Below are 26,839 nucleotides of genomic sequence, written 5' to 3'. Positions count from 1 at the left end.
ATATACACTTTCATCAGCAGAGTTATGCAGAAAACAAAAGCCTGTTTATCTATACGAGACAATAGATTTTCCTTGCATTTGCCTTTATCTAAATGCGTAAATGTTTTGCTGAAACAAAGGTTTGCAGTTCGAACTCGTCGGATGTTTTTCCCTCTCCATCTCCAGTAGAACAAAACAATAAAGTTGAAGATGAATTGGAAGTAACTAAGGTCATAAAGATCTGGAATGGTTCCAGATTTTTTTTTTATGTAACCGTGCGTGACAGTTTAAAATGAATATTCATACATTCTGAGAAATATCAATACGGTACTTCCGATGTTACCATTTAAAAGGCGGTGTTGGCACCTGATTACCTAGATATGTTTACTATGGTCAAAATGAAGGTTCTCAAACAATCTACCTTTGTCCGAATGGACGTTCTAAATAACCTCACATGATATCTTGTGCTCTAAGGTTTCGCATAAAATCTTAGGTCTTTCAAGATTTCTACAATTTCTCACTTTACTGACCTGCTCCACAACAACTCCGCAAGCCACGTAGGCGAAGAGGCAGCACACAAGGACCTGGAAGCAAGCAGAACGTTGTTATTCCGGTCAAAACGAAGACAAATCGATTTTTTAAAATCTCGATACCCAAGTCAGCGACTGGCGTCAATAGGCTTGCCTACCTTGGTGAACATGATGATTACTTTTCCTCTTGCTTGAGAGTGGAAACGATGGTGCAGTGCAGGACAGCAAAGCCTTATATACCCGGTACAAAAATAATTTAACTTTAGACACGCCCTGCAAAGCTATCCAGTCAATAGCATAAGTGAATCGACGAAGTAAAAAAAAACAGAAGCTGCGTTGATTAAATTGCAGTGCGGTGAACTCGGAAAGACGGGAGAGAAAAGGAATGCGGTCAGGAAGGGCTTATTTTTTTATTTTTTGTTGTAGCTGTTCTTATGCATGTATGATTTGAAATGCCGTTATGGAGTAGGATGCTTTTGCGCGTGAGAAGGATAAATGCTGAAATCAGGATAATGCTTGTATTTTGAATATTAGGTTGGTCGAATTCTACATTGTTCAGGTAGGAGAGGAAAGCCACGCTTAGGGTCGGAAAAATTCCCTACGTTCAAGACAAATAAAAATGATTCAAGATTACAATCATGCTTATATTCATCGCATCACAAATTCAGCTTCTGCGAAGGTATTGGTATAAAAAATGTAGTCCGACTTTTATTTTGTTTTTTGTTCACTTCTTCAAAGGTGTGAAGATCGCGATTACTTAGAAAGCCCGACATAGATTGCATTATGGTATTTCATTACATTGATCAAGTTTTGAAGAATTAAGAATTGAGTCAAAGGTCTACGATATCTGGTTAATAATTTCAAATACTTAACCTCATTTTATTTCATTACTTAATACGTTATATTTCTTACAAATGAAAAAAAAACGACTTAACACTTATTCCTTTAGACAGTACTTAATATTTTTCGCAGATTACAAACAAGGCATTAGCCTGATTTTTATCTAATGAGTTGTGACACATTTTAATGTACATCCCTCATATTTTTTAACTTTATCGCTTGAACCCCGGCCTGCCGGTTGGATAGCGCCTTATCGTGGCTTGAAGCAGCAGGTCACCGAGGCTAGGTGTGTGCCTGCTGTCACACTCGTGTACACTCGCTGAGCTGCTCTTTAACGCCGGAATAAGGCGCAGATCTGGCAGCCGGTCGAAGTTCAAACGACATTGCTAAAATCTGAAGACTACATGTGTTCTACTTTATTGGCATTCTTGAAAATGATTTGGGATTATATTAAATTATCTCCTGATTATTTTAAATGATCCGCATCACAACCGATCATAGAGGTTGCAACGGCTGGTTAACAGCACGCTTATTGAAAAACCAAAATGTATGTATTATTAGGTTACAAATATAGGGGGATTTAATGAGGAATTATTAGATACAGGATGGATAGTAGGGGTGACATTCGTCCAGAAACAGTCCGAGCTTTCTGAATGCTCGTCGAGCGCGCGCCACTCTGCGGTACCACTTCTTCTTCCTAAGAATATTCGCCCCGTCGATGCAGGCACCGGTCATCTGGTGCGTTTGAGAGGCTTACGTATCGCGACGATAGTAAGGTTTCATACGGTTATGTGGACCACGTCACATGATCTTGAGCGATGATCAAGGGGCGGGGTAACAGGTGCAACTTCGTAGTTGTTGAAAGAGAGTTGACGGACGACACGGAACGGGCCGACGAATTGCTTGAGGAGTTTTTGAGACTTGCCGGGTACGCGCAAGCGAGTCCACAAGAGAACTTCGCCGCCTATGTCGTAGGTGGTAGGCAGATGACATGCATCGTAACGTAGCTTCTGGTGCTCCTGCGATTCCTGGGTGTGCATGCGGGCGAGTTGGAGAGCGTCCTCTGCTCTGGATGTGATCTCTGCTGCAGACGGCTGAACCAAGGTGCCAGGTGTGTAGGGCAAAATGGTATCAAGAGGTGTGAAGGGTTCGTGGGCATAGAGGAGGTAGTATGGAGAGTAGCCGGCTGTAGACTGCCGTGCCGTACTATATGCATATGTTACGTAGGGAAGAATGATGTCCCAGTTGGTATGATGGTCAGCAACATACATTGAAACCATGTCGACAAGTGTGTGGTTCAAGCGCTCGGTCAGTCTATTTGTTTGGGGATGGTAGGCGCTTGTGACTTTGTGGACTGTAGAAGAAAGCCGAAAGACGTCTTCAAGGACTTGAGAGAGAAAGGGAGTGCCACGATCACTAATTATAAACTGGGGAGCTCCATGACGCAAGATAATGGAGTGCAGAAAAAAATTAGCAACTTCATCGGCGTTGGCAGCGGGTACAGAAGTTGTCTCAGCATAGCGTGTCAAATGATCAACAGCTTCAATGATCCACTTGTTCCCGCTTGTCGACCGTGGAAAAGGACCGAGAAAGTCGATTCCTATACGCTGGAATGGTTGGTATGGTTGCGGAATCGGTTGTAGTCTACCAGAAAGCCTGGTGGTAGGTGTTTTCTTCGTCTGGCAGTCGTGACACGCCCGAACATATTTGTTGATGGTGCGGGTCATGCCCGTCCAGAAGTAACGACTCCGTATGCGGAAGTACTTTTTGGCAAATCCCAGATGTCCGGCTGTTGCGTCGTCATGGTGAGCTTGAATGACATCTCTTTGTAGTTGTCGGGGGATAACCAAAAGCCAAGCTCGTCCGTGGACGTCATAGTTCTGCCTATAGAGGACTCCATTCCTGAGTTGGAATGGAGTGTGGAGGGCGATTTAATGAGGAATGATTAGATACAAGATGGATAGTAGGGGTGACATTCGTCCGGGGACAGTCCGAGCTCGCTGAATGCTCGTCGAGCGCGCGCCACTCTGCGGTACCACTTCTTCCTAACAGTATTGAAAACCCTCCTTTGCCCACAAGGCCAGGAAGCTGCCCGAAAAACCTACAGAAAAAAAAAATTGTTTATGGATGTATTGTGGTCGTTTATAAGAAAGATAGCACGATAGGCACTGGCGATCTATGAACCCTTGTGACAGATATTTAGCTGGTGTATTTGTCTTTATATCTTCCAGTAATTTACGAAATCGATTCCAAAATTTGACGGTAAAAGGGCACGTTTATTTACACTGCAGATTTTGTTTGTGTTTGCCATATTTTCATGGCACGAGAATTATTGAATTATTGACCCAAGAGATCATTACATTCTTTAAAACGATCTCGACACTCTAAGTTCCTGGTGCACCCTTTGGCAGATTAATATTAACCCCGGAAAATGCAAACAAATGACCGTTACCACCAACTCGACCAAATTATCTCGCGAATATTCATTACTGTCACAACAATTAGAAAGGACCTCATTATACAATTACTTGAGTGTCCATATTTCTGAAACATAATCGTGGAATGAACATACCGACAACATAATCGGCAGCGCAACGAGATCATTAGCTTTTTGGAGGCGGAACCTCTATCTTGCACCTGCTGCGACAAAATTACTCGTTTATAAAAAATATTTCGACCCAAACTTTAATACGCAACCGGTGTGTAGAATCCACATCAAAGTTATCTCTTATCAAACCTAGAATCAATTTAAAACAAAGCCACCCAGATCATTTTGTAACCAACTTAGATATTACACCGTTTCAAGAAATGTGCGTGCTTTTGTTCAATGAGTCGGGAATGTTTCTTTTTGTTTATATATCTTGTTTTATTTTGTGGTTAAACGAGATGTGGCTGCGTTGGTGACCTTACGTTCTTTTTTATATTGTATTCCTATTTATTGCCCCTCCCCCTTTCCGGTAATGCGTCCTCAAAAGACGCCCTTGAGGTATATAAATGAAAGGAAATAAAATATAAAGACAACGAAGATCGCGACATTCTAGAAGCATGTAGAATATATTAATTTTAGTATATATTTATTTAGTTATTATAATCAACAAGCGGTCAACGAAGCACCAAGCAGATATAATAATATACATAATATTTCGGGACAACGAACGCCTTTTGTTATTTTCCCAATTTTTAAAACATCTTATAATATTTCGTGCTAATTGGCGGATTAAGTGCGGACCTCTTTACTCCTACTCTGAAGTTCCAGGTTTCATCTTACGGGCGCAGCAACTAAACGAATCGTAGAGCACATGTTCCCGACACACCAGAACTATCGACGAGCTGCATGAGCCACTTCCGACCGCACGGCTGTGACGAACCGAACATCTCGTGGATACGGGTGGCAGAAGACGAAATTATTTCTAAGCTAAATTATTTAGGCCCGAGTGGAGCGGCAGAGTATAAAGTAAACGAGGTGGTGACGTTATGAAGTTTTCGAATGGATTAATATTTCTGAAAGGTTTGACGACTCCGCTCACATCTGCGGAATGTTACTTTTACCGATCTTTTTAATGACCATGCATTCCGTTCAAGTTTAAATTAAAGACAACATTTTGTTAACTCGTTCTCCGTCGCAGGATAGTGTCGAACTTCCCAGATGCAGTACGAGACGGAAACCATCACTGCGCTAAATACCGGCACACCACCGTTCAATTAACAGCACGTCAATTCGTTTTCAGTTCAAGATCCATGAAAAACCCTGTTCCGCAACGCTAACAGATGTTTTGACTTTCAAGCTAAGCTTCTTTATTCGCTGGGCTAAGCATTCTAGAAAGGGCTGCGGTTCGACAGTATCCTGATCTCAACAACATGTTTCTTGTTTTTGTATGGCGCGCTACCGATCTATGGATGAAATTGTTTTCAGGCGAGATGCACGAACAAACTCTTCCAGAACGCTAATTATTTTCGGTTTTGTAATCAAACTGTTTTTACCCGAATAAACACTATTCAACTAAAAAGGGGCAGCGGTCCTACTGTGTCTTTCATTTTGGCAACTATTCTGGCAGAGTAGACATCCTGTTTGCGGACGTCACGTCACGGAGCGCGAAGAAGTCGTTCGCGCAGCGAGAAAAACTCGGTGCACGAACAGCGCGCTCGAGTATGTCTCTCCGGCGGCGCTCCTGTCCGTTTAGTGAACGGAACACCAAACTTCCCCGCTCCGGAGAACGGGCTTAACGCGCCCATTGAAATCATCCCAACACATTTTCTCGACATTCAATGCATTCCTCACATTACTCGAATATAAGACAAATTAACCGTTAAGCGAGACCCTATCGGTCAAAGTAAAACAAGGTCTGCAGATCCTAGGCATGACTATAATTATTATACTGAGTTAGAAAGATTTCTCACTGGGATTCAGTTTTTACACAATCACATATGTCAAACGAACCTATGATCTTCAGTGAAGTATAAAAGGCATCGTTTTATACAACTGAGAAAACAGCAGAAGCTAATTCGTTCCATGCTAACTGTTTTTGCGAAAAAAAATTAAATGCGAAATTCTGCAGTCGTATGCCTAAATTCAGTAATATGAACTACACAGGCGGATCGATAATATGAGGAGAACATTTAAGTTCACATGGGATGCCAGTCTAGAACTAAAATAAACTGTTCAAAAACTTGAAAGGAAGACTTGGTCTGCGGCACTCCAATTTACTCAATTTGAAATTTGCTCTTCAGCGCTTCGTACTTAAGTTTCCACTTCAATGATTTTTTTCTAAAACATACCTAGCCGCTTTGTATTTACACTTTGTATAATTAATTTTTATACACACTAGTTTGGGGGAAGGGTTCCTTACAGTGCAGTTTATTCTACTATAGACCATTCCATTTAGAGCTCTCTGGGCGGCACCATTTTCTTCGACAGCAGCGCCCTCTACATACATCGGGGAAATTCAGCGGGTTCGGCGGGGTAAAATGAGAGGGAGGGCACGCGCCCGACTCCGCTAGCAGACGACAAACCGGGAGGTTGCCATTCTCCATCTTTGGGCTGTATCGGCGGGCTGTACGGAACATCGAACTCTCGCTCGTGGCTGCCGTTGTGAAGTGGTTCGCGTTCTTGGAATAGTTATGGCTACTCCAAGATCAGCCTAGAGCTCTCTGTTGTTCTACTTCGGTAAATGATCAACTGACATATCTTTTTTCCGTTACTCAAATAGCAGTTGAGTCAGCCGGCAGTACTACCCTCAACTACTGCGTGTATAGCGGCAGGAGAGCACGTTTTTATTTATTATTTCAGTCATCCACTCATGGTCGCTAAAGGCCTACACCAGTACGAACTTTGTATAGTAAAAAAGGTGCAGCAACCGGATTTACTTTTCGCCGGAGAGGCCAGCCAATCTGACACAGTTTTCCCTATTTTTTTTTTATTTGCACGCGGGTAACAGCGCAATTGAACCCTGTTAGACTTGTTTTATCTAGCATAGTATTACACGATAACTGGCATACCAAAATCTGCGCATCTGCGCTTGAAATTTCCAAAATGACGCGATTTTATACAGAGTTCGCACGCCAACCGGATGCCAGGTACTGCCCACTCGGGAGAGCAGACGACACTCGGGGTGAGAGGGAGAGGGAATTTTTTCTCTCCATTACCCTCTCTGCTATGACCCTAATGGAACGGTCTATAGGTGGCGCTTTTTTATGTAACAGTTTCAGCGTCATTTGTGGAAAGTTATGAATGCTTCCACGCAAGAAACCCAAAGATTTGAGACCAACTGCTACATTAAGGTCTACATGCCTGTCCCAACACAATTAGGATGAGGTTAACATCTAAATAAACATATTCAGAAATCGTTTATAAACCAGTTTTGTTCATTAAAAAAAACTAGAGGTTGATTCTTTTCTAGAGAAAGACATGCGCAGGGTCTTATCTTGATTAAATATTATTCGCATTCTTCTGTACCGTATATCCTTCTTATTTTAATCTCTCCGAATGATGATGCTGTCTCAATTCCATATTAGTTCTCTACGTAGTATGTAATCATCTGCGAACACTCTCATGCATGAAGTGACGGACTCATGAATGGCGTTTACATAATTAAAAAAAAGGATGAAGGTCCTAACACCTACCCCTGTGGGACTCCTGATTTCACTTGATAATTTTTTAGAGTTTTATAAATAAATTTAAAAAATATAACTCGGAGCTAGTTGAATTTTTTCAGTCTGCTTTCAAAAGCAACCGAGATCGGGAACAAAAAGAATTGTACCTTATTCACAAGATCGAAGCCGGGATCAATAAACATCCCGGCATTATGTCTTCCATTCATGCGGTGAATATACACAATCATCCTGTATTTGCGTAAGCGTACAAATTCCACAGGCTTTAGGTCATCCACCATGTATTCTATATAGGGGTCGTCCTAATATTTTTAACAGAAAAAACAGCAAGTAATGTGTTTTCCCAAGTGCTGTTTTTTGTATTGGTTTTTATTGACCTTGACTTTTGTTGCGCAATTGGCGTCTGCAGCTTTGTGGCTGCCTCTCTGTTTTCGTTCAGTCAAATTTCCGAGTGTTAAACCATATTTTTTTTCTGGCCAGGTTTACGTTGGTGACTTATCCGTCGGGCTATGCCGGAAATAATCGGCTTTTGTAGCGATAACTGTGTTGAGTCTATCATGGGGCTCTTGAAGGAGCCAGGTGTTTTGAATTAGCGTATCCCTTGACGTCATGAGCCACGTGATGTAGCCAAGTCGTGTCAATATTTCGTCAAATGTAACCAGTCTTGAAAAAGATCTTTGTCATGCCGAAACGTCGACGAACTTTACGAATATGTTTTAAAAACTCCAACAACCGTCTCAAGTGTGTTTTTCTCAAGTGTGTTTTTCTGCCGTACATACTTTTCGTCATCCTGCACTACGTTCTCTCTCTCTCTCTCTCTCTCTCTCTATATATATATATATATATATATAGTAATGAAGTCGCGCTTCGAAATGTTGTTGGAGTTTTAAAGCATTTAGTGATTCTACATTTCGGCCTGAAACAGGCCTTCCTCAAGACTGGCTGCCAGAGTCGGTTACAGAGTTGCTTTCGGTTTCCACACCCGGGCCACATCACCTATCAGATCACCTGTAAAAATGCCCAAAAGAGCCCAACTAAAAAAACGCTGCTGTACTCCCCCCCCCCCCCCCCCCCCCCCCCCTACCCTGCTCCACGCACGGCCGCAGCAGACTTCGCCAGGCATCGGAGCCGACCAAAGGCCACGTCAGAATTCGTGACCCCAGGAACGTCACGTGCGGAGGGCGCAGTAACGTTCACATAGCTGGATCGGCCCAGATGGCCAGCAACGCACGCCGCAGAAGGACGCAAAGCTAAACAAAGCAGAGTAAAAAAAAAAAAAAAAGGACAGAGGATTGGGATAAGCGCACGCAGTAAATAATGACAAAACTCATAAAAAAAGCCCCTGCATAGAGAAGGAAAAGGTGAAATAAGCACACATAGTAAATTAACGCCAACGCGCATAGACAAATCCCCTGCATTAAAAAAAAAGACTGAAAAAGCGCACACAGTAAATCAAGCAAACGCTCGGCCAAAGCGCATAAAAAAACAAATCTCCTGCAAAAAAAAAAAGTCGTAAATATAACAGTGTTCACCACAGTCCCAGAACATTCAACAAGGAGCAACAGGTGGAAGATGCCTGTTGAAGGTCATGACCCGTTGACTCATCGACAGGTTATACAGAAAGGTACACGGAAAAATTAAAGGGTTGAACGAGTGGGATTGAATTAGCTACAGCCACTCCGCTACAGGGGGACCAAGGTAGATTGCATGCATAGATGACATTATACCTGGATCTTCATTAATACCGGCCCGGATTGAATTAAATTTGTAAATAAGATACGATTCTCTCTGCTCGCAATCACGGTTGCTTTTGAAATTGGATTGTAAAAATGTAACGTCCAGTTTGTCAAACGTGTGTTTGGGTAGCGCCATATGTTTTGAAAGGGGGAGTTTGGGAAATGAATTTACATGCGCCCTGTGATTGTTAAACCTCAATCCGAAAGGTGTGCTGGTTTAGCCCACGCACTGCTTACCGCAGCTGCCACATGTGAGGAGCTATATGACATTACTTGTGCCGCAGTTTAAGTTTCCGTGGATTATGTAGGTGAAATTGGAATTCGTACTCTCTACCGTGGTTTTAGGTGTCACGTGTTGACAGACCTCGCAATTTGTTCTTCCACAAGGGCGACTGCCAGTGCTTTCAGTGTAGGTTGTCTTAGACCTAACTATGGCGTCCCTAAGATTGCGTGAGCGTCTGTAGACTACTCGGGGAATGGAAGGAATAATCCTTTCGAGGCGTCCATTTTGTTGTAAAATGTTAAAATGTTTTCTTAATATGGGTGCGACATTCGGAGTCTTATTGTTGAAAGTTAGTACGAGGTTTGCCCGACGCTCCTCTGGCTGAGGGCTCCGCTCACTCAACAAGAGGCCACGATTAAGGACCTGTGCCTTATTGATCGCATCGTCTATAATGTTTTCCGGGTACTTCTGTTCTTTTAGGACTTGGCGTAATTCATCGGTTTTTGTTTTAAAATCATCGTTGCGGGAACATATACCTTTAAACCTATGAGCCTGACTATAAGGTATGCTATTTTCGCAGTGCCGTGGGTGGCAGCTGTCGTAGTGCAAGTATCAAGCGTCCATAATTCGTGCGACTCAGCAAATCATAAAAATTGCGGAGTTAAGGCGACGTTCCCAGTATCAGCATAACTGGCGACTGAAGTAACGTCTTTGTCTTTGTTTTCGGACGTCTTTCGAAACTAAAACACCAAATTCACCTTGAACACTAGACATTATTGAAAAAATGGCATGTCTCCTAACTGAAGAAAATTACCTATGCTATTCTCAAACTCCTTAACTAAAATGAATGTGCCACGAATGTTTCGTGTGTGTTCTTTTCACAAACCTTGATATTCAAGGTGAATGGACTGCGATGTTTTGTTACAGGGAAGTACAAATATGTGTTGTGCCACATTATTATTTACTTTATCAATGGAATATATGATAGAAAAATGTTTCTCGTCAGCATTAAAACAAATCAGCTTTCACATAGGTTATAAAATTATGACGAACTCGCTGCTGTGGCTAAACTGGTTCTCAACGAAATGCGTTAACACATTTTTCGAGAAACGGTTTAGCGGAAGCAGCGATTTTGGCATAAATATTTGACCTCTTTAATATAGCAATTAGTGCATGGTTTCGTTGTCTTCGGAGGGCCAGTCTATTCTCCCATGCGTGAGCGGTTTCAGATGCAGCCACGACAGCTTGTCTCGATCACCGCCCATGGTCCGATAACTGCTGTCTTCGAAGAGGCCATGTTTTCCTCGTGTGTCGTTGGTTTCAAGCAAACGGCCTCGTCGGTGCTCCTAGGTTTTACGTGGTCGTGTACGTTTAGCATACTGGGAAACTAAACCACGCGCCTACGTCCCGGTGCCATCGTAAGATCAGTGTGCGTCGACAGCGGCGCGTCATTGGAAGCGGGGGAGAAGAGAGTTTTCCTCTTACGTTAGATCGAAACTGGACGTAGCAAGCACCGAAGGAAGCGAAAGGGATTAAAAGGTTAAAACGCGTGAATTAAAACGGGATGAAAAAAGGCACACATACGACACGGAGAAGCGCCATGTGTCGTACGTGTGTCTTTTTAATCCCGTTTCAGTACGCGTCTTCTAACCGTTCAATCGACATGTACCAACTAATCCCAACCAAAGCTTTCTTGAAGCGAAACAGCAGGGCGGGAAACGCTCCGCGGCCTCATGAAACCAATCCAGTCCAGTTCAGTATACAAATTAAAGAAGGCTGCATGCACCTGCACAATAAATTTCAACGTATCTATAATCAAAACTTATTCCGGGGTCCAATTCAACTGTGGCATTCGTGCCTGGACTTAACATAGACCGAGGAAGTGTGAACATATATACGTTAAAATTAGCTGGCAACACTGTCTTTGCAGAAGCTGTACCTTGACTTAAAGATAAAAAAAGCTGTCGTTTATGCACGTGGTTTCTGGTTTCAGTTGCTACCTCGCTTTTTAAAGCATAAAATGTTTTCTCACTGTAGTTCCTCAACGTTCGGAATAAAAAAAGCGTTCCGAAAATGCGTTTCAAAAGCGGGAGCTGACCAGCTCCCAGGTTGATTTCGCCTCTCTGTCCAGCTGCGTTGTGGTGTCTTGGAACGCAGTCTTTCGTAAAAGAAAAAAAAATATATCGACAAATTGAGGCGTTTGTGGAAGAAGGTGAAGAGGCTGCTTTGCCGCTTGACACGTCAACACTATCTCAGTTTATCTGGGCCGCCCGTAGCGCATGGGAATACTCGCGCCCTATAACCCGGCGAGGCTATGCCGTTCTTAATGATAGGTACATCTTTGATGAAAGCGTTTTAGGGGCGAAGCTCCTTAGGGTCTAGCCTTGTCTCTCCGTCCGTCCGGCCGGCCGGCCGGCGTCCGTGCTCACATAAAAAGAAAAAAATATTTGCGCAGTAAACAGAAATCAAACCTGTGTGGGAGAACCCAATGGATTTCTACTCCATCGCCTTAACCGCCCGGCCACGACTGCGGGACGAGTAGGGGGCTCGGAGATGTGGTAAATGCAAAAATGTTCCAAAAGCCGGGTGAATTCATGATTGAAAAGAGATGTGGTAGTAACTCAAGAGCTGGGGTTGTCATGAATGAAACATTGCATGTATCCGCTCAATCTCTATACAGGAGAGGGCGCTGCGGTCAAATGCGTATATAATCGCGTTAAACGTTTCATGCATTGGCTCAACGTTTATAGTCGAGAGGGCGCTGCGGTCAAGAGTTTATAGTCCAGAGGGTGCTGCGGCCACGTTCCATACCACACATTCTGTTTAAGGGAGGAAGTGGCCGAGTGGGCTAACGCGTCTCAGCTCGGAGCGTGGAGCGAAAAGCTTTCGCTGGGAACCTCCTGGGTTCGATCCGCGCCGCCCCCGCCCGTTTCGATCTGGATGAGTTTCGTACCGGCACGCGTTCGTGTGACCACTACTGCGTGATGCACGTTAAAAACCCCAGGTTAGCAGTTGTACCGCACTGGCCAAATTTCTCATCTACAGCTAAGAGACCGATTACCCGTTGAGGCGCATCTCCATCAAGGCTGTATAAACATAAAGAGCAAGCCAATTTTTTTTTTTACATTCTGTTTCTGACATGGACCGTCGACTTAAGCGGTGGAGATGCGTTCCAACGGCTTCTAGCGGTTCCAAGCTGATCCGCTTGAAGAACCACTGGCTCTGCCTTTCACCGACCATAAAGCAGTAATAATGAAGTCGAAATGCAACCCGGAACTCAGCACTACCTATGAGAAATAAAAAGAAATCAGCACCATCAGCACTACATATGAAGAATTGAATCAGTATCATCAGCACCACCAGAGCTTCGCTCCAATCAACATCATTCACACACGTGGAGATGTTTACTTTTACGTTTTTGGTGTTTCATCTCTTCTTGTTCCGGTTTCCTGTCGTTTTCAGAAACTAAATAAAAACTATATGTGCACTTCCAAATATATTCTTCTGTGTAGAAAAAAAAAAAAAAAACATTTGATATATTATAGATTTCGAAAATTTTATTATAATCAGCTGTATTAAATGTTCAAGTACAGTTGAAATAAAGTTTGTTCCCATTTCCCAATTACTTGTATTACCGAAATAAACTCATTATTTTAATGCTTAATGCTATTAGATTTGTATTTTTTGCGTGCGAGTTATTGTTCCGTCACGTTTCGTTTTCAGATATATATGTTGTGATATACACTCAGCTCCAGAAATCATGCTTCGTGCTTTGATGCATTGACTGTTTACAGCCACCTGGTATGAGTGCCGTTATCTTGGTAACAGAAGGTCCTACTGCGATAAATAAATTCTAGTTTTTTTGTTTTTTTTCTTTTGTAAGTAAACAGCCTTTTCTGTTGAGCCCATGACAAAATTATTTCATTTTTTTATTTAATGTACAAATACGTGATTTTAATAGTTTTGTTACATGTCAGCTTACGCTAAGTATCCGGCCGTGTAATGACAACTGATACATCGGTCTCTATATTTATAAAAATAAATAAATTTCAGGCGCAATATTGGCACGAATTTTTCAGTTCTGGTTGAAATGTAGCAGGATGTAAGATGGTAAGCAAGCTGGCGGAAACAGCACAGACATGAGATTTGTGTAAACTACATGGTAATCAAGACATCGCGCGGGGAAGCAAAATTTTATGCGCTGGAACTATGCATATAAATCTGAGGTATTTAATTAGCACCTCTTGCTTGCACGCTTAACCTATCGTGAATACTATTACTGCGTTAGAATAAGTGCATGGGTTTTTAAACTTGTGTAACATCTGCGTGCGCAAAGAATTTCTTGCGCTTATAAAAAATAGGCGAATCACCGCCTATTTTTTAGTGTAGCGTAGCAATGGCTTGGTAATACAGCCATCCAAGTACCGATGCGATCATTGTCTACGCAAGTGGTTCTCAAATGAGGGTCCGCGAAAGCATTCTAGGGGTCCGGGAAGCCCTGTTTCATCATTCAAGCCCGGCGATAAAAGTTGTCTTTTTTCAGGTCGAGAAGAAATGTCTGAGTTTTCGGGCAAGTCTTCTCGTGTGTATGTCAATAAAAGAAGTCTACTTCACACTAGCCCTTACTTATGTCTATTTCTTAAATCATTATAATAATTCACCAGTACCTTTCCCTCCCTTCACCACGAACCGGGTCCTCCACCACCTTTGCAGATCCACAAGGGGTTCGCGAAATATCGATGGCTGAGGACCACTGGTCTAAGCCGTGATTTGTCTTCTTGCCATTTGGAAATCGGTGCACTGAGATTGGCACTAAACATAAGGACAGTCCATGGCGCGAGTGCGGCATGATTTGTACGCACAGCGTGGTTTCAGATCTTAGTGTCACCACTGCAGCTTTGAAAGCTAACACTGAGAGCGCTTTGAACCATAGACGCGATCTATATGTCGTAATGCGGTCACACGCCATACGCTAGACCCGCCAACAGGTTTAAATAGCAGCCTCGATCATAATTGAAGGTGACCAAAAGTGACTCGGAAGGCTGGTCGACAGGTGGCGGCTAAAGTAGACTACACAAAAAATGAAAGTCGTTTACAACTCCCTGTAATGCCGAAATAGAGCGCAGCTCTTGAGGAGGAGGAGGGGAAGGGTACTGAGGGGAAGGTATATCCTTCCTCCCTCCTCCTCACCTCCTCACCCTGCCTGCTACTCCTCCCTCCAAGTGGCGTCGGCGTCGCCGTCGCCGTCCGCGTGACCTCAGGGAGTCACTTGACATGACCGGGGTCACGTGACCTCAGGGTAGTCACGTAACATGACCCCCCTAAAAGGGTTCTGAGGTGTGGGAACTGCACGTGACCCCGCGCGGGCGTTTCGGCACGGTGCCGGAACGTCCCCAGGCCGAAACGTCGCAGCGGTTGCGCCGACGGCGACACCGCTCAAGCCGGAACCGGGCGCCTAAGAGCTCCGCTCTAAAAGCGTCTATAGGCATATTTTTCTGCGACTGTAAGTTGCAGGGCCGCAGTCAGATCGCAATGTCTTCAACCACTATCACCATACCGCGATTCGCCAGGGAGGGGTCAAAACTATGTTGAAACTTCAAGCTTCAACGTTCGCAAGTGCTTGTATAGACCTTTCCAGCGGCAGTCTCGAACGAAACGATTTATAGCGCGTGTCCCTGGTTTTGAGAGTGTACGTCAGTGTTGCCCGACTGCGCTGAGCTGTGGAGTTTCTCGTCAGTAGGCTGTGGCAGCCTGCGTTGGCGCAATTCCGGACGCTGGTGGAGGCTGAATTGCCGCGTTTTCTTTTTTATCTTGTGTTCTGTGGCGAGCATAATTTATAGACGTCTTTAAGAAAGCAGTGCTCTATTTTTGGGAACAAAAACAAAGAAATGAAAGCTGTTTTGGTGAGTCCGTGCGCGACAGAACAAATGCAACAGGAATGTTTGTTTCATTTTATGGTCATTGTTTTACGGCACCGTAAACTCAGCCGTGTCAATCTATAAAGGTCAAAATATTTGACCACACAGGATATCGGTACTGCATGGATATTCCCCGCCCAGAACATAAAATTCAATGAGTCTCATCAATCGAACAAAAAATATATTGTACGTACCCCTCGGTGCCGCGTTATCCGAACAGGATTTGAGAGAGGTCTCAAATAACACAGCATATCAAATATACAGTGTCGACGATAGTCACTTCACGACAATCGGACGGAATCCGGCGTGTTTTGGGGAACATGTAGAAGAGAGCAGCATTTCTGCACAGCTTCAAAGCAAATGAACGAACGTGTCTATTCTGTCCCCACACCCCGGACCCGACCCTATCAGCTATTTTTCGCGAAGGCCCGGAACACAGCCGGGAAGGCTTTTTGGAGATTATCTCAACGGAAATAATCCTCCAAGAACGTCGAACTGCCTGCGTCACGGGCTGCTTGACGTTCGCTCTCTTCGTTCGTTTCCTGCGAAAACCGAGCAGCCTACGAGCCCTGGTATTTTCTGGTTCTCACAGTGGAAGATAACATAGAAAGGGTAAGCATCCTAAGCAGGCGAATAAAGTAAAAACTTCCAAGAAAAGCCGGCGAACTCCGAATGCAAAATGCAGGTGGGGAGTCACGCTGACCGGGTTTCCACAGCTCAGGCGGGTGCCAGAAATTTCTGGCTGAAAGGGGTCGCTCGATTCGCAAAATGGCGGCGGCCAGAGCGCTCTTTTTGGAAAGGTCTATACTTCCACGGAGAGAATTCGAGCAGACCCATCACCTTTGTTAAAGCAAGAGTACAGTAGGCGTGAAATTTTCTGGGTTGCCTTTCGTGCCATCGGAAGGGGGAGGGGAGGAGTTCCTTTCCATATATTTTATGCATTTCTGGTTGATTTGCTTTTAACGGTTCGTAAACCTGTTTGGAAGGTTCCTAAACTTTCCAGACAGCTTCAATGCGAATGCCTAAAAATCGATTTTCTTATAACTCAATTACAGCAATAACTTATTTATTATCATGTTACAAGGACTTGGCAATGGCGTACGATATTGGAGTCTGCACCACTGCGGCGGCGTGGATGGCACGAACAGCCACTGAAGCAGCGTGAACGCCACTGACAACCTCTGGAGTTGAATGAAGAGCGTTGACGACTGGGTGTGGGCCCTCGACGGAGGTGGAGAAGAATGGAGCGTCGGCTGGTGCCGAGGTCTTGGTGCCTGGCTCGCTCGTCTCAACGGTGGCGCGGAAGCCGGCGTCGTCGGCGACGTACTTCACAGTACGTGTGATGCCGAGAGCATCGACGTAGCTGTAAGATCCGACCTTGTTGTTGAACGCATCGCCAGTCTCCTATCGGGTCATGCGGGCACCGAACTCATCGGTGTTGTCGTAGCCAAAGAGGTAGGGCCGGGGAGCGTGCTAGGCGAGAAAAAAAAACGAAATTTGTTTTAGGACCCTTTCTTCTTTCTACCCTAGTACCAATAAATATGTTGCGTGAAACTGTCAGAATCATGACAGATAAAGAAAAAGCCTAAGATATGAACATATATGTTTAAGTAACTTTCTATCTCTTAAGTTCTTCCAGACTTTTTTCTTTCTTGTAATAACAGAGTCGACGTTATGTGGAAAAACTAAACTCTGTGTTGGGTCGTTCGTGCGCCACGAAGCAAGTTTTAAAGATCAGCCACAATGATCAAGAGCTGTCAGGACAAGCATTGTCAAATGCGTTTAATGACTATTATGTAAATCTAGTTAAAGAACGTCCAGAGTCAGATGCTTGCAAATATATTAATGCTCGAAATAATGAATCTATGTTTCTTATGCCTGTTACGGCTTCAGAGGTAATATCTGTCTTTAATGTACTAAAAAATAGCCAAAGTTGCGACTCCGATGGATTGCAGATAAAACCAGTTAAATACGTAATTGATCTTATTTCTCTTCCCTTAGCACACATATTCAATCTCTGTTTCATAAACGGTGTGTTTCCTTGTCAAATGCAACTAGCGAAGGTAACAGTGTTATATAAAAAAGGAAATAAAAACGAACTGGGCAATTATCGACCTGTTTCAATCCTTCCTGTTTTCTCTAAGGGTTTGGAAAAGGTTATACTGCTTCGAATGACAACATTTGCTGATAATCATGACTTGATTAGCTCGTCGCAGTTTTGTTTTCGAAAGCATCGATCAACAGAACTTGCTCTCCTTGCGCAAAAAGAACATATACTTGGAAATTTTGAACAAAAGAAACTCACTCTCGGCTTATTTGTAGATTTCACTAAAGCGTTCGACTATCTAGATCGTAGTTTGCTACTAAAGAAATTAGATATTTATGGATTCCGTGCTCATGTATCAAAACTTCTACGTTCATATTTATCTTCCCGCAGACAGTATGTTCATATAAACGGGCACTCATCTGAAATAAAACCGATTGAATCGGGGGTTCCGCAGGGAAGCATTCTCGGCCCATTCTTATTCAATGTATATATAAATGATATCGTAAATATTAGTCACTCAACTCAATTTTTTATTTATGCAGATGATGCAAGCCTATTGTTTGATGGTAATGATGTGTCGGAGCTCATTGATAACGCGAACGAAACACTAGAAAAGCTTAATAGATGGAGTAGACATAATGCATTAAAAATAAACGCCGGTAAGACAAAGGCAGTTATATTCCGACCTAAGAATAAACATATTAATGTTACCAAGGATATTTTTATAAATTCTTCTCAAATAGAAATTGTTCCCGCGTTTAAAACTTTGGGCGTTATTTTTCAAGAAAACTTGTTATGGGACGACCATATTAATCATATCGTATCAAAGTTATCTAGCATCGTCGGTATTCTATACCGCCATAAACACATCCTACCACTTAGAACAAAGTTAATATTATATAATTCATTATTTTATTCACATGTAAATTATGGTCAACTCATATGGGGCACTACTACCTATACCAACCTCCACAAAATCTTTATGCTACAAAAAAAGAAATTAAGAAGTATCTCTAATGCGCCACTAGAACATCCAACCGATGATCTTTTTTGTAAGATTGGTGTGATGAAAATTTTTGATTTATATAAATATCGTTTATGTGCAAGATATAAAATAGAAACAAATTTATCCCAATGTCACCTTAAAAACTTAGCGAAGCTAACAGATAAAATTTATAGGTACCCAACACGAATTAAAGAACCTTGGGAAGTACCCTTTTTTAGAACAAACTACGGCCACCAAAGTTTAAAATATACTTTGTCCTCTACCCTTAACCAGCTTAGTAGGCAAGGCATTGAGCTTAGCAATATATCGGTGAGCATCTTACGAGAAATGTTTATTTCAAATGTTTATTTCGAGCCAAATTGTCCGTGATAAGCGTTAAAATCTTTTGAATCGATAGTTTCTTTCGCGTTTATTTCAGTGGTGTTTAACGTTCTGTGTGTGTATTCACTATTGTGTAAACTGTATCAATATGCTACTTATCCTGTTTAGCGTCAGTTCTTTCTTTGTTAAGTTGTTCAAACATGTAGTACACATGTCATGTTTCAATTTTGTATAAATCTTTAGTGCCTGCATCGCGACTGCTGGTGTAGGTGGTTTGGGGCTCCTCAAGCTGTTTTTACAGCTTTTTTCCCAAGTCACCTTTTCAACATTGTTTTTGTTGGAAAAAATAAAGGTATTATTATTATTAGTTTTCTTTTTTTAGAGCTAAGCGGTGCAAGAGGTTATACATTGTTGATCATGTTATAAATGAGGAAATACCGCGCAGTTGACATTAGCTTTAGAAGTATCAAGAATGAATGTTCAAAAATTAATGCAACTGTTTTTTTTGTTTTTTTTTTTTTTTTGGGGGGGGGCATTGTCTGTCTTCGGTCTTGACGTTTTGTGAGTGTAATGCCTACAAACAAGATAGATGATTAGTCGTTCAATTACAGTAGTGTAACTACGTTTCTCACAAAATAACTTCGTATTAAGAAAAAAAATAAGATAATATTACAGGCTATCCCTTCCCTAAAGTACAACAAATTTGTATAGATATGATTTGAAACAGAATACACATTCACAAGATATATATTACTTTTATAGTTCACCTTGACATACTCGACATGTTTTTGTCCTCCAGGACAAGAAATCGTGAGTTACGGTATAATTAAAGGTTATATATTGAATAACCCATGGTGTTTTACTTAATATTTCGTTATAAAACTGCCATGAACGAAACGTTTTCGCGCAAACATTTATAAGCCAGACTGTTATCTATACCCATTTTATTATATATTGGTAAGCGGTAAAGGCTGCAACCCTAGTGAACTTATCACAACGTCCGAGCCAGTCATGCGACAACGCACGGTCGGCGTGCACTGAACGTAGAAGGGCTGTCATTGCTTTGCTCCATCGCTATAATTGACTCACCATAGAACCTAAATGTTCACCCTTTGGCGTGTTATGTCAAAACAAGGTTCAGTTATAAATTTAGAATAAACCAATTGGAATGCGCATACCAAATTGTAATTATTATATTCACAAACAAAATATATGAAACACAAACTTTGTCATTTATCTTTTGTGTTGCTTCGCTGGTGGATTTTAGGCAATTTATTTTCAAACATGCATTACGGAGTCACTATCGCAATACAACATTTTCCATATATATGGTGCCTCCAAGACACGTGACTGGGTTCCAGATTGGGGAGTTTTAGAATAACGTACGCAATTTTATCGGACGGTAGAGCTTAATTTCTTGCTTGCGTTAGCGCACGCTATAGGCAAGGGAGTTTTATAATAGGACTTTTCCGCGCCGACGCAAAAGCCCAAGCATCTCACGCTTGCAACGTCACAAGGATACAGTAACAATTTTAATTTCACGCGCGAAATACTCGAGCCCGAAAAAAAACAAGTGTTTTTTTTTGGTCCAGAATAATATTTCAGATTTGTTTGAATGTGAGATTGAAACGCGAGCGGTCGACGGGTCGTGCCTGCTTGCGTCGTCTCAGGAAAAGAGGTCTCGTGTACTAACCTTCGCACACATTACTTTCACCGAAAGTGTTAGCGGGTCGCAAGCCTCAAGTTGCCGGCGATCGTTGCCAACCCTGCTGTGTCTCTCAAACCGTTTATGAAGTGCGCCTTCCGTAGGAGTGCAATGTCGTCTTGTCTTGAAAATCGGAGTCGAGAGGATGCCTCAGACGTTGCGCTCACGACGACCGCCCAAGCGGCGGCAGCCTATGCATACTGAAGCCGCGTTCCTGGAAGCCGCCCTTTTTCTAACTGTTGTCTCCTTGGCTTTATCCAACTTCTCGCGTATCTCGAATCCTCCTTGGAAGAGCGCAAAGGCTCTGCGTACGCACGCAATTTCCGAAAAATAGCGTCCGCTAAAATAGCACACGCACAGAGCAAACGTGGTTAGCGTTCGGCGCATTCGCAGCGGCGACGACGCCATTTTGTGCCTACACAAAGCTTTAGCGTGCGCTATTTCAAAGATGCCTATTATGTGGCTCGAAAACAACGCCCTCGCAAGGCTTCTCACCCCTTCGACACCCAAAATATCCGGGACATCCTGTTTGCCAATTTAGACGTTGGGACGTAGATACGGCTGCATCAAAGTTCGTTTTTGTCTCCATCGAAAGTTATCTTCGGCCCCGAGGTTGACACAAAGAAATCATCTTCCCTCTCCGCTCAGCCAGACGGAAATCAGAGAGGGATCCCGATCTGTTTACTTTAGAACCAAGACTTCTGCAAAAGGTTCATTCTCACCTGTTCCACAACAACTCCGCAAGCAACGTAGGCAAAGAGGCAGCACACAAACACCTGAAATAGAGTAGAAATATGTTATTCCGAGGTCTCTTATAATGCTCCACAGCTGCTATATTTCAGACAAAATATATCAATTTTCTTAAAAGATAACGTTCTCATACCTCTGAGAAGATTATTGGTGTTTTTCCTGTTGCTTAGGCGTGAGTTGGGTGCTGCAGAGGGTTCTCAAACGGCTTATATACCTAGAACAGTATATTCCAGACACGCCTTTCGCAAGAATTCGATGGATATCGCTTAGCTAGACAAAAAATAAATACAGTAATTCGTTAATCAGATCCTGTCATCATCAAAGGTGAACGGATCAATGTGGATAAAACATAGTAAGAGGTAGGAGCCGTCTGTAATGCGGAAACAGTTAAGAAGTGGCTGAACGAAAGTAAATTTTTCTTACATTAGTGAAATAAACCAGTACAGAAACCACCGGAACATTTTATAAACCAACTGCTTATAGGATTTGAGCCACTATCACTCAATAATTGGTCATGACAAGGTGTGTCGAACACTGTAAATATTTTTTTAAAGAATCTGCAAAGCTTGTCACGTCTTTGGTTAGGTCAGATATAGGCGTATTATGTTAGCGTCTGTGAAATTGAGAAATCAAATTAAGTATAAATAATTTATTAAGTTTTTATCATCTCTCGCACTAAATTGTTCAACCTGGACCGCGGACATCTCTCCTGCTTTCTTTTTTCCTTCATCTCTTTCCCCCTCAGTCCTAGTTGTATGGAATACTCAATTATCTTATTCTCCGTAAAGCGTCAGCAAGCAGTATAATTTCAAAAATGAGACTGTTCGCTTAATCGATGTGATATTTGGATTATAGTTAATGGTATGTAAAAAATAGCTTAGACAGTTTTTAGCGGCTAAAATAATTTTGGAATTGTTATGCCACCACACGATATAAAATAATTAAACAGTGGTTTGGTTTGAAATCTAGCACGGGTGTCGGGGTGTGTATGTTTGTTTGCCAAATAAAATGTATATTTAGGCCCAATTCTTCACTAGACAAAACAACTTCTTGATTTTAATTTATATTCTACCTTGAAAAGGAGCAAGGTGAAAGCTCTGTTTAAGCTGCACGATTGCTGCGCCGTGTTATGTCGGTTCTTATAAATCGGTAAGAAAAATAATCACTGTAATTGTTTTTTAATGTATGACGCATCACCGTTTTCTTCCTTTAAATTAAACTGCTTTGTCATATTTTGTGCCAGAAATAAATAATACCAAAAATTAAATATTTGACATTTGGTTGCATGTTTGGAGGGTTGTGTCTTAGGATTCATCATACATTTTGCGTATTAAATACTGTATACCTCTAGGCCTAAAGATGTGCTATCGACTGGTACCACCTTAGTTTTATATATTTTCACAAAATAATTTATATAGTTGAGCAATGCGGATTCTTGGACGAGTTGGTGCTGAAACTTTGAGAACGTAATAGTGCTTCAAGACAGGGACGAGAGAAGGAACGAAACAACACAGCGCGCTTAGTTCAACTGTTTAATTGTCAGAAAAGCAAGGGTATAAATACTCTGAATCATCGCGCCATTCAACCAACCCCGTGGCACGCCAATGCTCGGAAGAACTTTGCCTCTTTTTCGCCAAAATCGATCGACGTCATGCTGACACATTGATCCCCGTAGATTTTTATCAGGTTTGCCTCTATGATTTCACTTGCCGTTTTATCTCTATGTTTTCTAATAACAGTGCACAAATTAAATTCAGGTTTGCACCCACAGTCATGGCAGTGCATTGACAAATGACCGTCATGCTGTCCGCTCATTTTTTGGTTGTGTTCGCGCAATTTATCATTTAGACATCTTCCCGCCTGTCCCACGTACTTTTTGCCGCATATCAGCGGGATCTGATAGAGAACTCCTTCTGCACATTCAACAAACGGCTGTAATGCCTTTTTCCGCAGCCAACCGGTGGTTTGCGGTAAGGGTCCGTGAGTTTGCACAACTTGGCAAGTGTTTCCGGTGCACAAAAAAGCACCTGAGCATTTACACGGATTGCTATGTCTTCGAGATTGTGTGCGGTTTTGTGCATGCAAGGCACAACCGCCACTTTCTGCTTCTTTTGGGCTATATATTAATCTGAACTTGCTACTACTGGAAGCCCAAGCAGCACCACAAAGGGAATTTCGATCGGCCGACGGTTGGCCAGTGTCTGGACAGCTTGGCCACTTTAAGTGCTTGGCCACCGGAAACATAAACAAGGCTGGCAAGAGTCCGGCCACAGACTAGTTGTTTTTAGGTTGTCCGCCGGAGACATAAACACTGCTGGCAAGCGCCTGACCAGAAGTGCGGATTTTCAGCTTGGCCGCCGGAGACATAAACAGGGCCGGCAAGTGTTTGGCCCGCAGTGATGATTTTCAGCGCGGCCGCCGGGGACATAAACACGGCCGGCAAGTGTTTGGCCAGAAGTGCTGATTTTCAGCTTGGCCGCCGGAGATATAAACACGGCCGGCAAGTGTTTGGCCAGCAGTGCTGATTTTCAGCTTGGCCGCCGGAGATATAAACACGGCCGGCAAGTGTTTGGCCAGCAGTGCTGATTTTCAGCTTGGCCGCCGAAAGCATAAACACGGCCGGCGAGTGTTTGGCCAGAAGTGCTGATTTTCAGCTTGGCCGCCGTGGACATAAACATGGCCGGCAAGTGTTCGGCCAGAAGTGCTGATTTTCAACTTGACCGCCGGGGACATAAACACGGCCAGCAAGTGTTCGGCGAAAAGTGCTGATTTTCAGTTTCGCCGCAGGGACACCCATAATCTAAACTTTCATCGCGTTGACGAAATTTCGGCATAACGACGGGCAGCGAGAGAAGCATCATGAGCGAGTGGTTGGCAGGATATTAGTGCGTGCATCGCGCGAACACTGTTAGCGCAAGCAAACGATCACCGTTTTATTCAGTTTTTTTTTCGTTAGACTTGAAAGGCTATTGTCTTAACTAGCACTGTCGTGTGATATGTTCATTTGGAACATTACAAGAAGTGGGAAAATATTGTGCCCGTCGTTGTTCTATGAAAAAAAAAAATACGAAAACAGCGGCCACGCCATCTTCGCGCTAACAATACCGCTCTGTCGCTGCGCGGCACTCTTAGCGCGAATACCACATCCGCGATTTTTCGTCCCAACTGCACTCGAAGAAAAAGAAGTTGTAGTCGGGTGCATCGGGCGCACATGCTCCCCTTTCCTGGATGACGCGCCCTCCGTTACCCAGCCAGTGTTTACTTGTACACCGACCATAAGCCCCCTTCTCTACCTTAAAAACCTATAGGTGTATCAATGCACTCAGCTTAGTAAACCGCCACGCTAGCCACGCTTCCCGATCATCTTGTGCTTGAATCGGATAAGATTGGATATTTCAGGCTTTGTGTTTTGGAAGAGCCTAAACAAGACGTCTCTCATATATTGATTAAACTTAAGCTAGTCTCAGTAATGTTTTATATAGGTGCTAGGATATTGATTTCCTGAGCCAACGAAAGCTATAGTCGGATGCAACCTAAGAACAATCTTTTAGCTCCACCCACAAGCGCATTGCGCCCATGTGAAGTGCCACCGCCGTCGAGAAAGTAGTTCGCTAGCAACGTTGCTTTTTCTTCCTCCAGGAAACGTGACTTAAACTACTACAATATTTATTTAATTCATTCAGGACATTTAAATAAGTTAGAATACGTTTTTGTCAACGAAATAGCTGTTTAGTAAAGAAAGAAAGTCATGTCCAATGTACCGTCTTCCCAATTCATTTTCTGTCCAAGATACTGTCTGACATACCGTCTAACATACCTCTCAGCAGTGCTAAGCCTCGCGCCTGCTTCGAAATTTTTGTTGGCGATAGCGTCGCTGGATTCTCACGTTGTCGCGCAAAAACTGCTGCAAACGCAAGCCGATACCATTAAGATTTCGTGGCGTAACCTCGGGCACGTAAAACACGGTGCAAAAAAGCAGAATAATTGTCACGAGAAACTAGCGTCGCGTTGCTAAGGCCAGCAGCCATGTTGAGCTTCTTTTTTTTTTTTTTTTCAAAAGGATCGCGATTGGTACACGGTATCGTGACGTCATGAAAACGATTGGCTGGCGTTTCTCGGCGTAGGATTACATTTTCCTCTGAGAGGCATTTCCGGTTTTTTCTTAGCCTGCAACCAACTATAACAGCTTCGTTTAAAACCGGAAAGGAAACGTTCAAAATCGAACCACAGGTAAAAGAAAAAGAAAATGAACATCTCGACCTAGATGTGCAGAACGCTGGTTCTGTTGTTAACAGCGTGGTTGTTGGCGGGTGGTGGGCAACGCCGTGACGCTATTGACGCTATCGTGGTGATTGACGCCTGTGATGCTCGGCCGTACTACACAGTAAAAGTTTTTACACCTTTAAATGTGTAAAAGGGGTGTTGTAGCGACTTAAACCCTCGGCTACACCCTTTTAACACCCTGAAAACTTGGAATACAACCTCATAATTTTACCGAAAAGGGTGCTGGGTGATTCCACGTCAGTTCATGCAATGATGGTCCGGGTCATAATTTAGATATTTTTGTTCAAAATATATATGAAAGCCATGTTCTTGGGAGGAACATTCAGCTAGATATGAACGCCGTAACAATTTGTTTCGCTGAGATATAAAATAGAGAAGCTTGAAGCGTGGAAATTGAGAAGATTTCACAATGCTACTTTGCACAGTCGTTATTTCCTTATCGAACCTTTCACGGCACCATAACTTTTTTAATAGGTTTTACAAAGGTTATACAACACGCACATAAAAAATTAAAAATATCCATAAAATATTTCAATGCAAACAAAAATGTCAAACATGGCACAAAAACGCGTTTTAGAGACATATTCACAATTTTTTTGCAAATAAACCATCTTTCATAATACTTCACAAAACATATCAAAATGCGCGTATTTAAATATTCTTTACGAATATATAAAGATAATATGCCCACCCTTAAACATATTTTTGTTATCAACTTGGAAATTCGGCTGATTTCTCAAAATGTGGCAAGATTGGGCATCGATATTTAAAAAACTCCATCTTTTATTTTCTTTAAACTCCCCTTGGCACTTTGCAGTGACTTGAACTAACCTGTGATGGCAAAAGATTGAGTAACATATGACCTCCAAGCGGGAAAAGCTACGACAAACCTTCACTCGGAGCGAGCCGACGTCTTCGTCATCGCGGCTTTGCCGCACAGCACCAAACGTTTGGGCGTTAGTTATGGCATGTATTTTATATTATTAAAATTCTTTTTTTATACGCGGTGAGTATTAGTGACGTGAAAAGGAACTTTGAGCTGGAATACCATTAATTAGCTTACAATTCACAGGAATAAAACGGCCCCTTTCTGCAAATTCGCTACCTATGCATCATTGTCGTGGTTCAGGTCAACCGTCTGAGTAAGATAGGAGAGTGCACGGTCGGACGGCATAAATCAATTTATATAACACAGCGACATACGTAAATAGAAAAGATGCCTATTGCCTAAGTATTTACACATGTACAGTTAGAAATGTCTTGAACTCTCACGTCCCCGTTCAGGTTGATGACCTCCCGCGTTGGGGTCACCAGTGTCTGTTGAAACTTGATGATGGGTTCTCGCCGGAGCCAGTTGCTTTTACCAGGGGTCGCTGCCGAGGTAATTCCGGG

At 42.8% G+C, this 26,839-nt stretch overlaps 1 protein-coding gene across 1 annotated transcript in view; it reads right to left on the bottom strand.

Annotated features, from left to right (window-relative positions):
• The window catches only part of LOC120840976, a 31,122-nt gene that overhangs the window by 438 nt on the left and 3,845 nt on the right, over nucleotides 1–26,839 (bottom strand). The window contains exons 2-3 of the mRNA XM_042294226.1: nucleotides 21,136–21,189; nucleotides 510–563 (exon numbers count right to left, since the gene is read on the bottom strand). Coding sequence (XP_042150160.1) covers nucleotides 510–563; nucleotides 21,136–21,189 — 108 coding nt within the window. The remainder of the gene's footprint in view (nucleotides 1–509; nucleotides 564–21,135; nucleotides 21,190–26,839) is intronic.

The sequence above is a fragment of the Ixodes scapularis genome, unplaced genomic scaffold (genome assembly GCF_016920785.2).
Source record: "Ixodes scapularis isolate PalLabHiFi unplaced genomic scaffold, ASM1692078v2 PGA_scaffold5__190_contigs__length_132052651, whole genome shotgun sequence".
Classification (NCBI taxonomy): domain Eukaryota; kingdom Metazoa; phylum Arthropoda; class Arachnida; order Ixodida; family Ixodidae; genus Ixodes; species Ixodes scapularis.
This window is presented reverse-complemented; position numbering and strand designations above follow the sequence as displayed.